Source organism: Pyrus communis, chromosome 7 (genome assembly GCF_963583255.1).
Source record: "Pyrus communis chromosome 7, drPyrComm1.1, whole genome shotgun sequence".
Classification (NCBI taxonomy): Eukaryota; Viridiplantae; Streptophyta; class Magnoliopsida; order Rosales; family Rosaceae; genus Pyrus; species Pyrus communis.
The window spans coordinates 13,862,655-13,877,933 of NC_084809.1; the positions used below are offsets into that span (position 1 = coordinate 13,862,655).

The following is a 15,279-nucleotide window of genomic DNA, read 5'->3' on the forward strand; positions in this document are numbered from 1 at the left end:
AGCTCGCAATAAAAGTGGCATTTCAATTTCCTTTTATTATGAATAAATTGTTTTTAACTATGATTCCCTTATTTAGAGAGCATGGATAAAAACTATGATTATTCTCAAAACAAGAGTAATGGCGGAAATATTTGTCTTGCAAATAGCACAACCATGCATACAATACTTCAAGATTGAAAATATTTCTCAAGCTTGATGCTTACAAAAGTAAAAGTAACAACAATATCAAGCCAATCAGATGTAATTGAAGGTTCGGGAAAGCCCTAGATCATGTTGCCAAATAGAACAATATTGTCCATACAAAATGTTTTGTACGTTACTTAATCTACTCGAAATTTCTTGAGTTTTAAAGACATACGTTTAAATGGATACCACATTAAAACTAAAAGTGCAGAAAATGTGGAATATCTATGCATTACCTCCAATGATACTCAAAAGTGTACATTGGAGAAGTTGCATGGTTTACCGAGTAGATTGTATTATACATACATACAGACAATTGAAGCACATATTGTCATGAACTAAAAGTTCATTGACCAAAAAATTTACATGCTTTGGCATGACCATCTGGGTCATATAGGATCCACCATGATGCGTAGAATCATTACGAACTCTAATGGACATCTATTATTGAGCAGACACATTGCTATATTGAATGATAACCCTTACAAGGCTTGTTTTCAAGGAAAGTTGGTAATTAGACCATCAAAATTAAAGATTGATGCTAAATCCCCATCATTCTTGCAAAGAATTCAAGGGGATATTTGTGGGCCTATTAAACCACCTTGTGGACTATTTCGATATTTTATGGTTTTGGTTGATGCATCTACCCCATGGTCACATGTTTACCTTTTGTCTACTCGAAATGTAGCTTTTGCGAGACTTCTTGCTCAGATAATTAAGTTGCTAGCACAGTTCCCAGATTACCTTATCAAGTCAATCCGACTTGATAACGCTGGTGAATTTATGTCTCAAACCTTTGATGATTACCGCATGACACTAGGCATCGATGTTGAACACCCTGTTCCTCATGTCCATACTCAAAATGGTCTAGCAAAAACATTTATCAAGCGGCTCCAATTAATAGGTCGCACTCTGCTCATGAAAGCAAAATTGCCAGTTTCTGCATAGGGACATGCCATCTTACATCTTGCATCATTGGTTTGATTAAGACTTATAGCCAACCACGAATACTTCTTAGTACAACTCATGTTTAGGCATCGACCAAATATTTTACATTTACGAGTTTTTGGTTATTCTGTTTATGTGCCTATTGCACTGCCACAACGCACTAAAATGAGACCTCAACGCATATTGAAAATTTATGTGGGTTTTGATTCACCATCTATCATTAGATATTTAGAACCTTTGATAAATGATATTTTATAGCTCATTTTGTGAATTGTCACTTTGACGAGACAGTCTTCTCGTCGTTAGGGGGAGAAAAAACTGTTCTAGAAGAACGACAAGAACTGATATGGGTTGTACCCATCTTATCTCATTTTGATCCATGAAGCACTCAATGTGAAGATGAAGTGAAAATGATCGTTCATTTTCAAAGTATTGCTAATCAAATACCAGATGCATTTAATGATGCTACAAAAGTGATAAAATCACATATGACAGCAAATGATTCATCTTGTGCACGCCTGAAGCGTGGTAGACCCCTAGTTTCAAAAGAGTCAGCCCCTCAAAAGAGAAAGATGAGGGCACAACTGAATCCAAATGAAATCATTCAGGAAAAGAAAATGAATGACAAATCCACAATTCATGATTCTGTACTTCTAGAAAAAGAAAATGTCCTTGATGAGACACATGTCCCTAAAGAGACAGAAGTACATGAAAGCAAAGAAATCTTCATAACTTATACAAGTACTAATGAATTGTGGTATCGAAATGAAATAATCATCGATGACATGTTTGCATTTGCAGTAGCCACTGAAATCATATTAAGCAATGATATTGAGCCTCGCTCTGTTGATGAATGCAAATAGAGATAAGATTGGCCTAAGTGGAAAGATGCAATCCAGGCAGAATTAAATTCCTTGGAAATGCAAAGTGTTTTTGGACCGAACCAGTAGTCTAAACCCTGCTTGGTTTAAACCTCGTGGGTTACAAATGGGTATTCACAAGAAAGCGAAATGAGAAAAACAAGATTGCAAGATATAAAGCACGACTTGTTGCACAAGGTTTTTCAAAAGACCTGAAATTGATTATGAGGAGACATACTCTCCTGTAATGGACGCAATTACGTTCTGTTACTTAATAAGTTTGGTGGTTTCAGAAAAAATTGACATGCGACTTATGGATGTCATCGCCGCGTATCTATATGGAGAATTAGATATTGACAAATATAAAGGTTTCAAAAGGACTTAAGTTGCCTGAAATGACAAACAAACCATGAGGTATGCTCTCAATCAAATTAAGGTGATATGGGCTGAAACAATATGGACGAATGTGGTATAATCGTCTTAGTGAGTATTTAATCAAAGAAGGATATACCAATAATGTCATTTGCCCTTGTATGTTCATTAAGAAATCAAATTCTAGACTTGCTATAGTGGCAATATATGTCAATGATATGATCTTAGTTGGAACTGCTAAAGAGCTCAATAAAACTGTTGAATATCTTAAAAGCGAATTTGAAATGAAAGACCTTGGGAAAAAAAATATTGCCTTGGCTTCCAGATCGAGCATTGTGCTAATGAAATTTTGGTCCATCAATCAGCTTACATTGAAAAAATCTTGAAGCGATTTGGCATGTACAAGGCTTATCCATTTAGCACACCAATGGTCGTTCGTTATCTAGACATTAAGAAATATCAATTTCGTCCAGAAGAAGATGATGAAATGGTCTTTGGTCTAGAAGTACCATATTTGAGTGCAATAGGTGCTTTATTGTATTTAGCACAATGTACTAGACCTTCAGTCAACTTGTTAGCAAGGTATAACTCTGCTCGAACAATTCGTTATTGGAAGGAAGCCAAAGATGTTTTACGATACCTTCGTGGGACAACATACATGAGTCTCTTATGCTTCGAGAAATCCACAAATGACCAGAGCCTTGTTGGATATGTAGATGCTGGTTTCCTTTCTGATCTGCATAAGGCCCGCTCACAAACTGAATATGTGTTAATTATGGGAATACATCAATTTCATGGTGCTCAACTCGTGAATGTTCTTGGTTAAGATCAGTGATCCACCACATCCGGAATTCATGTGATCTACCTTCAAAGACAGACACTCCAACCTTCATTCATGAAGATGCATGTGTTGTCCAAATGAAGGAATGATTCATCATGGACGATAACACTAAACACATATCTCCAATGTTTTTCAATGGACATGAGTTTCAAAAGGCTAAGGTTATTGAAGTCATACAAATCCGCTCTAATGAAAATATGGCAGACTTATTCACCAAATCTCTACCAAAGTGCACGTTTCAGAAGCTAGTGCTGGTATTGGATTACGTCAGCTTACCAATCAGTTAAATTTGAAGAATGCAGAATTAAGGGGGCATCCATGATATATGTATGTGTACTCTTTTTCCTTCGACTAGGATTTTTCCCACTGGGGTTTTCCTATCAAGGTTTTAACGAGGCGACATAAATATACTTAATACTACATCAACAATCTAAGCAAAGTTGTACTATTTTTCCTTCGCTACGATTTTTTTTCCCACTGGGTTTTTCAGAGTAAGGTTTTAATGAGGCAACTGATGTTGATATGTGGCATCTAATGGGGAGTGTTTGTAAACGTTGTGGGAGTGAATGCCCTCATGTTTTTAGCTAAAGATGAGGAAGACTTTAGAATAGTGACCATGTTGTTGTTGTATGAGGTTTTTCAAAGAGCACCCATTTCACCTTTGTAAGTTTTCACAGGTGTGACTCTATTTAAAGAGCACTCTGTGTGCGATCACAACACACAGCAAAAAGAAAAGAAGTGAAAACAATAATATCAGTATCCCTCTCTTCCTCTCTTTACTTGCAATCCTTTTGTGCTACAGTTATGAAACTAAACAGTGTGATAAATTGTACCCGCTTCGCTCCTGTTCCTAGCAAAAGTTACCTCTCTAATTTTTGCCTAGTTATAACAGGGATGTATTTTTTTTCATGATACTTAAATCGAGCTTCTTGCTGCCTCCATTTCAAATATGTAAACATGTTATGTTTTTTATGACTTATTTAATTTGGGCTTTTTGTTTGGTGTTTATGATCGGAAGGAATTGGTTCATAGAATTTAAGGTAGACCTAAGATAGAGATAAATGTTGTGAAATTTAGTGTGAATGCCATATGTGTAATTATATGAGGAAGCAAACCAAATTAGACTTTGGTGGCAACCTTTAAAAGTCTTAGGGAGAGAAGATTTTTCTTCATGCATGTAAAGCTGCGTTGGATCAAAACGTCTATATTTAGGGAGATATTTGTAACCTCGTAACAATACACAAGATCAAAAATGAAAGTAATAATACTAGTTTCCCTCCTCTTTCTTTACCTGCATCCTACAAAATCATGAGCGAAAGTAAGAATACTAATATTTATATTCCTCCCCTCTTTTTGCCTATATCATTTTTGTGATACATATAGTTACGAAAATAAACAGTGTGATACATTGCATCCGTTCCACTTCTATCTCTAACAAAGGTTATTTCTCTCTCATTTATCTTTATTATAACAATAAAGTGCTGAACCAAAAAAAAAAAAAAACAATAAAGTGACTTTTCATTATACCGATAAGGAAATTTTATTTGAACCCACATAACCTCTCTCTACACCCAATTTAAAATTTAAATGTAAATTATCTTTTTTACCTTATTGCATAATTACCATCAAGTACAAAATAAAATTAACAATAAAATTGAAATTTATCAGTCAACCCACTTAATAATCAAACCCCATCATCATATCAAACTTCCATCACACAGTCTTTATCCTACATTCATTCTAGCTAAAATACTAACACGCTTTCATAGAGTAAAACAAGCTCTTTTTGAACGATGGTGGTGATTTTAAAGTTTTGAGTCCTGCAATTAAAAGATGAATCGATATAATCTCAACAATAATCCTCTAATAAGGAGTTGGGCAATTTATAGCTAGCTCTAATTAAAATTAAGCTTGAACTTGACAAATGCAGGAGCAAGTATCGAATATTAGCAACACAAATATTTAAACTTGACTCAATTGTATATCAGAGTGACGAGTACTTCATCATATCCAATGAGTACAAATGGGTCATAGATTGGATTTCGATGGGAAAGACCGAAGAACACGAGGAAATTCATGTTTCCTTTTGATTCAAGCATCTGATTCTGAGGTTAATTATCGATTCAACAAAATTGGGATTAAGGTTAGAATTGATTTTGTATAAACAATGTGTCTTAGGATCACTTTGATTATTGGGTTTTAATTCTTATTTGTGGTGATTTTTGGGTGTGGCTATGAGGTAATTGCAGTGTACTCTTTCTACAATTAAGATTGTTTTTGCAATAGGATACAATGAGTTTGATAGTTATTAAGTTACTCATTTTGCAATTAAGATTGTTTTTGCAAGTAGAAGATATCAGAAGACTTAACAATGTTAAGTTGTGTTACAACATTAGGAAAGCCACAGAGGGGCCATAATCCTTATGAGTGCAAAAGATTTGAACTCCATTAAGCACGAGACAAATATGTGAGACATATTGCTCTATTTACACCTTGAATGAGTTGTAGAACATTGATTTTGAGTTTTTACTTTTGAATGGGTGTAAAAATAGATTTATATATTGAATTGGGTCTCCAAGAGTAATTTATAGCTAGCTCTTTTAAAACTCAAAAACAATTTTGAGTTTCCACATAGGGGCCACAATCTTAATGGCCTGTTTGGTACTCTACTTGAATTCAACTTTTTAAACTCAAGAAAAATTTTCAAGTTGTAGGCCTTAAAAACTTGTTTGATATGACTATTTTAAAAAACTGAACTCAAGACTAACTAAAAAAATATAATTTATTCTCTAAAAACATAAAAAATGAGTTTTTAAACTTAAACTTACTCATTTCTTTTCTCTCCCTCCTACCTGTCACTCCAAATCTATCTCTCTTTTCTTCTTTCTCTCTCCTCTTTTGTTTTTTTTTTTCACCTTTTTCCATCTCTTCTCCAATCCTCTCTCTTCACTCTATAGGTTCTTTCTCTCACTCTTCTTCCTCTCTACCTATCTCTCTTCTCTTTTTTTTTTTCAATCATCTCTTAATTTCTTTCATCCTCTCTTCTTTCTCCCTCTCCTGCAACCCTTTTTTTTAGATCTTTTTGTCTAGTTTAAGATTTAAAAATTTTAAATTGCAAACCAATCAAATTTTTGAGTCTTAAAGAAAATTGTTTTCAAGAAATGTTCTTAAGAAACGTTTTGAGAAATGATAAAAAATTTCAAATATGATATCAAACAGGCCCTTAAGTTGTAAATTTAGGTTTAAAAAGATATTGATAGCTTAATTAAAAATAATAAGGTAAATTAAGCGTAAAAAAATATTATAGGAATCTGCACTACAACTTGATTAAAACAATGCTGTGGAATGCAGAAAAACCTCTCTGTGTACGACGTCGTTCGCTTATTTACAAAACACAGTTTAACCAGTACAAACCCAGTCCAAGTCTCTTACTAACGATAATATTCGAATACCAAATTAACAATAACCACCCCCGCCACTGCCGCCACCATGAAACCCCGCCACCACCTGAGACTCCTCCGCCTCACCAAACCCACGCCCTCAACCACCACGTGCCGCCACTATGCCACAAAGTACACCGCCAAAATAACCTCAACCTCCCCAACCGGCCTTTCGGTCTCGGCCGAGGTAACCCCGCCGCCGCCCCTCCCCACCGACATCCGCGGCTACGCTCTCCCGCGGCGCGACCTCGTCTGTAAAGCCACCCAAATCCTCCTCGGCCGCCAATCCCCATCCGCCATGTTATCAGACCCCTTCGCCGACCTCTCCGACTACCTCACCTCCCTCTCCCTCCACATCACCCCGTCCGAAGCCTCCGAAATCCTGAAATCGGTAACCTGCCCCGACCTCGCCGTGAAATTCTTCCGATTTTGCCCCTCGCTCTCATCTAATTTCCACCACGACGCCTTCACCTGCAATCGAATCCTCCTCATCCTCTCCAAGTCTACCTCCCCCGCCCGGTTCGACCTAGTCCGGTCGATCCTCCGCGACATGGACCGCTCCAGCATACGTGGCAACATCTCCACCGTCAACATCCTTGTCGGCCTGTTCGGCAGCACCGAAGACTTGGAAACCTGTATTGGGTTGGTGAAGAAATGGAATCTCAACATGAACAGCTACACTTACAAGTGCTTGCTTCAGGCCTTCCTGCGCTCTCGCGATTCCGGCAAAGCTTTCGATACTTACATCGACATGCGGCGGCGGGGTTACAAGCTCGACATTTTTGCCTACAACATGCTGATGGATGCATTGGCGAAAGACGAAAAGGTTTGAATTTTGATTGAATTGAATGCAATGTTACATTGTGGTTGCGCTCACATGTTCGAATTCGATGTGGGTTTTTGTGGGTTTCTGATTTTCTGATGTGCAGCAGAAATTTGGCAGGTTGAGGATGCACGCAAGGTGTTTGATGATATGAAGAAGAAGCATTGCGAGCCGGATGAGTTTACGTACACGATTATGATCAGAATGGTTGGGAAATTGGGTAAGGGCGATGAGTGTCTCGGGTTGTTTCAGGAGATGGTGAACAAGGGTTGCGCTCCGAATATGATGTTTTATAATACTATGATTCAGGCTCTTGCTCGGAGCAAGATGGTTGACGAGGCCATCATTGTGTTCTCGAAAATGGTACAGAACAATTGCCGGCCTAATGAATTTACGTACAGTGTGGTTTTGAATCTTTTGGTTGCAGAAGGGCAGCTGGGTAGGTTTGATGAGGTGGTGGGGATGTCGAAGAAGTACATGACGAAGTCGATATATGCATATCTTGTGAGGACATTGAGTAAATTGGGTCATGCCGGGGAAGCTCACAGGTTGTTCTGCAACATGTGGAGCTTCCATGACATGGGGGATCGGGATGCATATACTTCAATGTTGGAGAGTTTGTGCAGTGCAGGTAAAACTGCAGAGGCGGTTGACATGCTAAGTAACATTCATGAGAAAGGGATAACTACTGATACTATCATGTACAACACAGTTTTGGCAGCTCTTGGAAAGTTGAAGCAGATACCCCATCTTCACGAACTGTACGAAAAGATGAAACTTGATGGGCCTGAACCGGACATATTTACCTACAACATTATGATTTCGAGCTTTGGTAGAGCTGGGAAGGTTCATGAGGCTGTGACGATATTCGAACATCTCGAGAATAGTGATTGTAAACCGGATATTATCTCTTACAATTCGTTGATCAATTGCCTTGGGAAAAATGGTGATGTGGATGAAGCCCACATGAGGTTTAAGGAGATGCAAGAGAAGGGTTTTAGCCCTGATGTTGTCACCTACAGCACTCTGATCGAGTGCTTTGGCAAGACGGATAGGGTTGAAATGGCATGCAGGCTGTTTGACGACATGCTTGCTCAAGGCTGCTATCCGAATATAGTGACATACAACATCTTGCTTGATTGTCTTGAGAGGTGTGGGAGGACTGCTGAGGCAGTGGACCTATATGCGAAACTTAAGCAGCAAGGGTTGTCACCGGATTGGATTACATACGCAGTGCTTGAACGATTGCAGAGCGGTTCACATAGGAGAGTTAGGGTTCGTAGGCAGAGTCCGATCACAGGTTGGGTTGTGAGCCCTTTAAGGTGATGAATTGTGTAGATATACCAAATTTTGCATTATTGCTTCTTTGGAGCCAGTTTCCAGGTCCTCCCAAGGCCGAAGCATGCGGCTGCTGCTGCGACTACTCAAGAAACTTGCTTACCACGGAGCCATCACGACCAGGACCCGTTTCGTTCGCGGAATGAGTTACTTGGGCATGAAAATTCATGCTCATTCCTGTGAGATAGAAACTGCCTCACTCGAGTTTTCAACGAAAAATGATTCTCACTTGTGGAACATTACAAATTTAGTCACAGATTCACAAGTGGTGTTGAAAAACTCGATAATGATGTGGAAGCATGTCTTGTATTTCAGATTTGATGTCTCACTGTCTTTCAGAATTGAACTTTACGTGAACAATCAACTTGTATCGTTGCCTTCCGTAGTCCTCTTATTTCAGAAGCCGTCTCAATTTTAAATGAACTCTCTGAAATTCAACTCGTGTCTCAATGATGCTTTGGCTGCAAAGAAGAAAACTACAGCGTGTACTACTAAACGCGTTTACGTGCTGAAATGCGTTACTAAGTTGGACGGTAATCACTTCATAAGACAACTCAAATATTACCTAAGTTCGCAAATAAATCCAGTAAAAATTACTAGTACAAAATGTCGACTGGAAGCAAGGAAGGATCAGAAACAAATCAGGTAATCACTTCATAAGACAACTCAAATATTACCTAAGTTCGCAAATAAATCCAGTAAAAATTACTAGTACAAAATGTCGACTGGAAGCAAGGAAGGATCAGAAACAAATCAAATAGCTCCGGATGTTTTCTCACACCACAACATCTACAAAATTCTTCTACCACTCATCGTCTATCACAAGCTACACTTGAAATGCCATACGAGTTGATCTCAATAAGTTATTGCAGTAAATCATACTTTTAAGTTCCAAACAAAACTGCGCAGAAAACCAAGCTCGGCGTACTTGATCAACGCTTGACCCACTGGAAGCTCTTCCTTGCTTTTGCTTTTCCGGGTTTTTTCCTTTCCACCACACGCGAGTCCCTTGTCAAGAAACCAGCTGGAAACACAAACAAGTTGCTGGGTTAGCAAGAAAGGGGCAGATACACATTGCAAGGTTAAGATCTGTTTCTCCTTATAAGCCAGAAATAACCAGCGGACAAAGGGGAAGAGAAATATTTACATTCTTTGAGAGCAGGACGCAAGTCGGGTTCCCAATTTTGCAAGGCCCTGCTCACTCCTAATTGAATTGCTCCAACTTGACCTGGAAAAAACACCTTTTTAATTTTCCATATTTAACACAAACAAAAACGTTTGTGCAAAGAATCAACGTACCAAACATATAAAACGTTGTTCTTTAAAAAGGAGTTACTGTTAAGAGTAACAATTTGCACAAACAGTATTTTTGTACTCAACTACTAAATAGGAAGAAGAGCCAGCATCAAAAAGCACGAAACAATCTTTAGAAATTACAATCAATTCGTATTTAATTCTGTCGAGATGTTGGCTTCGATTGTCTTCTCTTTTCCTCTGCTCTGTTTCAGTGTAATTATTTGATGTGAAATGAAAATCTAAGCACAATTAATTCACCCTAACAACCTAGGAAGAAATCACTCGCATTCATTTGACTTCATGAGAGCAGGGGAAGAAAAGCTTTACTAACATATGGAACTGGACAGAAATTTGTTTTCCATGAGAGTTTGGCAGTGTAGCTAGTAAGTAGTGAGACAAATTTTGTGGTTTTCTGGCATATAAAGCTATAGAATTGCAAGTTCAAGGATAACGGAGGGAAACAGCAGTTGAATTGAATCTCAAACAAGTCAATATCAAGGAAAACAGTTAACATATGAATCAAAATAAAGTGCGTAGCAACAAACTTAGGCTTACCTGTGGTGCCGCCTCCTTGAACAGTACAAGCGATGTCCCAAAGGCCCAATGTTTTTGTCTCAGAGAAAGGTCGGAGGAGAGCAGCACGATGATCAAGCATTGGAAAATAGGCGTCAAATTGTTTATCATTAATTGTGAATTCACCATTACCAGGTTGAATCCAGACACGTGCTACACTGCATTTCCTTCTTCCTGTTCCATAAGCTCTCCCCTTGTCGTCTACTGTTCTCACTCTTGCTTTGGCAACTTCCTCCTGTTTCTGGCGCTCTATTTCAGCTCTCGAGGATTTTCTGGTATTTTTCTCATAACGAATGTCTTCAATCTCTGATAGAGGGGGCAATCCCTTTATCCCTTGAAAATCCTTCAATGCAATCAAAGTGTCAAGCATTTCATCTGTGATTCCAGATGCAGCAATAAGGTCACCAAAGGCACGATTCGGACCTGCAGTTACCATACTGAATCAGTATAACACCTAAAGAGTCACCTAGCTGATAAATGAATCAGCAACTGCATTCAAAACAAAGTACTATTTGAACTATAAAACTTCGGGAAAGCTGAAGAAATAATCTTATCCCATGTAGAGTGCTTGCAGCTAAACCTAACAAGAGATCTCATAATTTTAACTCCTCCCATTAATCAATAAGCAGTAGTGTAGTTCCCAAAAGCAAAAGCAGAACAATAGACACACCAATATTTTAATTAACTTGCAGACCTCCCAACAACGAAACATACAATTGGTTGGTGCCCAAATCAACCCAAAAGGATTTAGTACAGTACAAGTTGTTCCACTAAGCTATACACTTTCCTACTCTTAAGCATATCAATGTTATCCAGAAATTTACGAAAACGAAGTAACCTTTGAGAACAGCAGTAAGCTCCCGCTCCTCTTTCTCAAGCCTCTTAGCCTGTTCAGCCTTCTCAATCTCCTCTCTACTTGTCTCACTGTCAATGGCGGTAACAGTCTGTACACCCTCTCCAATATCGAACAAGTCACTCTTCTCCTCCTCTCCCAAGCCCCACAGCTCCTCGCCTGCTCTCCCCTTCAACCAATCGGAATCGGCCTCGCTGGACTCAACTTCTGCAATCCCGGAAACGTCCCCGGAGCTCTCGCCGAATAAAGGGTCGAACTTTCCATCGGTTTCCTGAGAAAGCCTCCAAACATCTGATTGGGAGGGACCCTGACCATCGTCACCGGAGAAGAACCTTGGAGTGAAAGTAGTCAAAAGGGGGTTTTGGGGTTGGGGGAAGGGATGGAACTTTGGGGAGATTAGGGTTAGGCGAGAGAAATGTGAGGGTTTGGGTAGAAGCCGAGAGAGCATGGTGATGAAGCAGAGGCTTGAAAAAGTATTTTAGAATTTTGATATATAATCAGAACAAGTTGATATATATTATTTGGGCCAAATTTCTTTTCCTGTTTGTTTTTCCTTTTGGGTTAAGCCCGATCAGTTATGGGCTGATCAAGCCACGACAAGCACATTTTTTTTTCTTCAGTATTATTTATTTATTTATTTACTTTTTTGGTCTTGTGGATAGGTTGATTTTAATACAAGAAGTGATTTCCGTACATTATTTTATTTTGATTTTTCAATCCGAAAAACAGAAATAGACATGAGTGTATAGTAGGAGAAAATGGTGTGAAAGTAACTTTCCTTTTATTACTACATCTATCAACTGAAATTGACTCAACTAAATTATTTCCCCAAATTACCAACTTTACCATTCTACTCTTAGTAAATTGCCCTATTGGATAAGACTGTCATATTCAACTCACTGCGTCTCATATTCAAATCTACTCCTTCTTTTTAATCCAACTTAGAGTAGTAATATCGATTGTAAAAAAAAAAGGATTAACTCTGCACTTGAGGTCTTGTGTTCAAGCTCGTTCTTTTGAACTAATCTCTAATCTCTAATATTAGAAAGTTAGCAGTCAATTTTGGTGTCTTAAGTTTCACCAAAATTTTTAGGACAAAAACACCCCTGAAACAGAAAAATCCAAAACTAATCCAAATTAACACATCAAACACAACATGGGTAATTTTGTAAGAAAAGCATAACAAATAAAAGATTAAAAAAAAAAAAGGAAAAAAAGAAAATGAAACGTGCAAAACTTTGATGTCGTGGGACTCTAGAGAAAACCACAAACTGATGGAAAAGAAAACTGCCATGAACCACAACTCCACGTTGAACACTGAAGATTATGAGAAGTAGGGAAATCTTTCTTTGCTGTTCCTTCTGCTTAGAGAGGTTTGGAAGAAAAAAAAGTTCATCAATTTCCTTTTCGTTTTCACTTTCTTCCGTTTTCTAAAGGTTCATCGGGCCCTCGATCACTCACTACGACTAGATCTGGACGAAGAGTGGATAACACTTTTGTCCATTCTTTATTTATTTATTCTTTTATAGAGAACTAATCTCTTAGCTAAGGTTACGAGAAAAGCCTATGTAAATTCATTAGTTTGATTCGATTTGTGCGTTCAACATTAAATTCTTATTATTGGTTTGTTCAATTAAATTTTTAGGAGAAAATGGTATGTGAAAATAACTTTCCTTTTATAGAGAACTAATCTCTTAGCTAAGGTTAGGAGAAAAGCCTATGTAAATTCATTAGTTTGATTTGATTTGTGCGTTCAACATTAAATTCTTATTATTGGTTTGTTCAATTTAATTTTTAGGAGAAAATGGTGTGTGAAAATAACTTTCCTTTTATTACTACATCTAATGGCTGAAATTGACTGAGCTAAATATTTTTTCCTTAAATACCAACTTTGCCATTCTACAACTGGTGAACCGCCCTATTGGATAACACTTTTATCCTCAACTCATTGCGTCTCATGTTCAAGCATTCTTCTTCTTCTTCTTCTTAATATAACTTAGAGTAGTAATATAGCTTGTAAAAAAAATATATATATATATATATTTTATCCTTTTAAAATTTAAAAAATCAAATATGTAACATTCCGTCTATATGAATAAAAAACATTGGTAAGATATATGGTAAAAAGAAGGATTAACTATGCACTTGAGGTCTTGTGTTCAAGCTCCTTCTTTCGAACTCATAAATTATTAAGGTTTTATTTATGGGTCATTTTGGTTCCAGTCCCTAATCAACCTAATTGTTAGACTGAAATCTTGTTTGTTTAAATATTTTGATCGAGATTCTTAGCATCAATTAAGAGATATCACTCATGCATTTATGCATTTAATGTTCCACAAATTATGAAATTTAAAAAATTCAAATAATATTTTTAAAATATAATAAATACTTAAAAATCAAATTTAGAGAAACATTGTTCTTCACAAAAATTATAGAAAAAATAATAATGTACCCACATAATTATTAACATATTTGAAAAAATAACTATGGATATATTTTAAAACATAAAATAAATACATATAATTAGCATGGGTACATTTAGCAAAATAAAAAATGGGTACAAATACAAATAAAAGTTTAAAAAATATAGGCACAAAAAAGATTTAATATATGGATTCTATTGTAGGCCTGTTTGATAGAACTGTATTTAGGACTAGAGAGGGAAAAAGGCCGGCAACAAGAGAGAGAAGAGAGAGATTTAATTGTGAGATGTGTGTTGTATCACCCCATTATGCCTTTATTTATAGTAATAGGATAGGTTAAATCCTTACCCTTTTAGAATTACAACTCTAATAGGATATTAACTACTAAAGATAATATTCAAATATATCCCTAGATATACTAGGATTTACACAATCACATTCCTACTCTAAATGTGACTGCAACATTTCCCCTTAAGTGTGTAAATACTCAAACAAAACATCGAACCAGATCTTCAGCAGATAAGGTAGAACAGTTGATGAAGTCAGTGGCACAACGGGCGAATGCGAGTCTCAAATTTAAAGAAAGTATGCACTGGTAGTAAAACTCACAAAACCTCGCTATAGTAAAACCTAAGGTAAGTGAAAACCCATAGACTAAGGAGAAAAGTGAGACGTATGCATAATGTCTGAAACAAACATCAAATTGGATGAACGTAGTGAACTTAACGGAGTATGATCATCCCAAGATGGGTGCCTCATCAAAAAGAGTACATTAAGATCAAAGGAGTATGCTTCAGGATACTCCCTCTTGAGTTAGACATAACTTCCAAATAAGAGAACTATAAGCAATTCAACTCAAATAATTTAGGCATACCGATTCCTTGGACGAGCTTCTAAAAAGTAGACTTGGGCAATGACTTGGTAAAGAGATCGGCCAGGTTGTCCTGGGAACGGATTTGCTTGACTTCAATGTTCTGATGCTGTTGTTGTTGGTGAGAATAAAAGAATTTCAACGCTATGTGCTTGGTGTTGTTTCCTTTGATGTCTTCTTTAACTGCTCGATTATGCTTCAAGATACTCCCCCCTGAGTTAGACATAACTTCCAAATAAGAGAACTATAAGCAATTCAACTAAAATAATTTAGGCATACCAATTCCTTGGACAAGCTTCTAGGCAATGACTTGGTAAAGAGGTTGACCAGGTTGTCCTGGGAACGGATTTGCTTGACTTTAATGCTCTAATGCTGTTGTTGCTGGTGAGAATAAAAAAATTTCGGCTATGTGCTTGGTGTTGTTTCCTTTGATGTATTCTTTCTTTAATTGCTCGATA

At 37.2% G+C, this 15,279-nt stretch overlaps 2 protein-coding genes across 2 annotated transcripts; one reads left to right on the forward strand and one right to left on the reverse strand.

Annotated features, from left to right (window-relative positions):
* The first annotated feature begins 6,648 nt into the window (after positions 1 to 6,648).
* On the forward strand, positions 6,649 to 9,119 carry LOC137739884 (pentatricopeptide repeat-containing protein At1g51965, mitochondrial). The gene is made up of 2 exons (XM_068479619.1): positions 6,649 to 7,470; positions 7,588 to 9,119. Exons 1-2 carry the CDS (start codon positions 6,694 to 6,696, stop codon positions 8,791 to 8,793), a joined length of 1,983 nt encoding a protein of 660 aa, XP_068335720.1. The 5' UTR covers positions 6,649 to 6,693; the 3' UTR covers positions 8,794 to 9,119.
* A 339-nt stretch (positions 9,120 to 9,458) lies between these two features.
* On the reverse strand, positions 9,459 to 11,995 carry LOC137739886 (small ribosomal subunit protein uS9m-like). Its single transcript, XM_068479620.1, has 4 exons — positions 11,513 to 11,995; positions 10,657 to 11,097; positions 9,953 to 10,033; positions 9,459 to 9,829 (listed from the first exon to the last, which is right to left on the reverse strand). The coding sequence occupies exons 1-4, from the start codon at positions 11,973 to 11,975 to the stop codon at positions 9,738 to 9,740; spliced, it is 1,077 nt and encodes a 358-aa protein (XP_068335721.1). The 5' UTR covers positions 11,976 to 11,995; the 3' UTR covers positions 9,459 to 9,737.
* Positions 11,996 to 15,279: the final 3,284 nt, after the last annotated feature.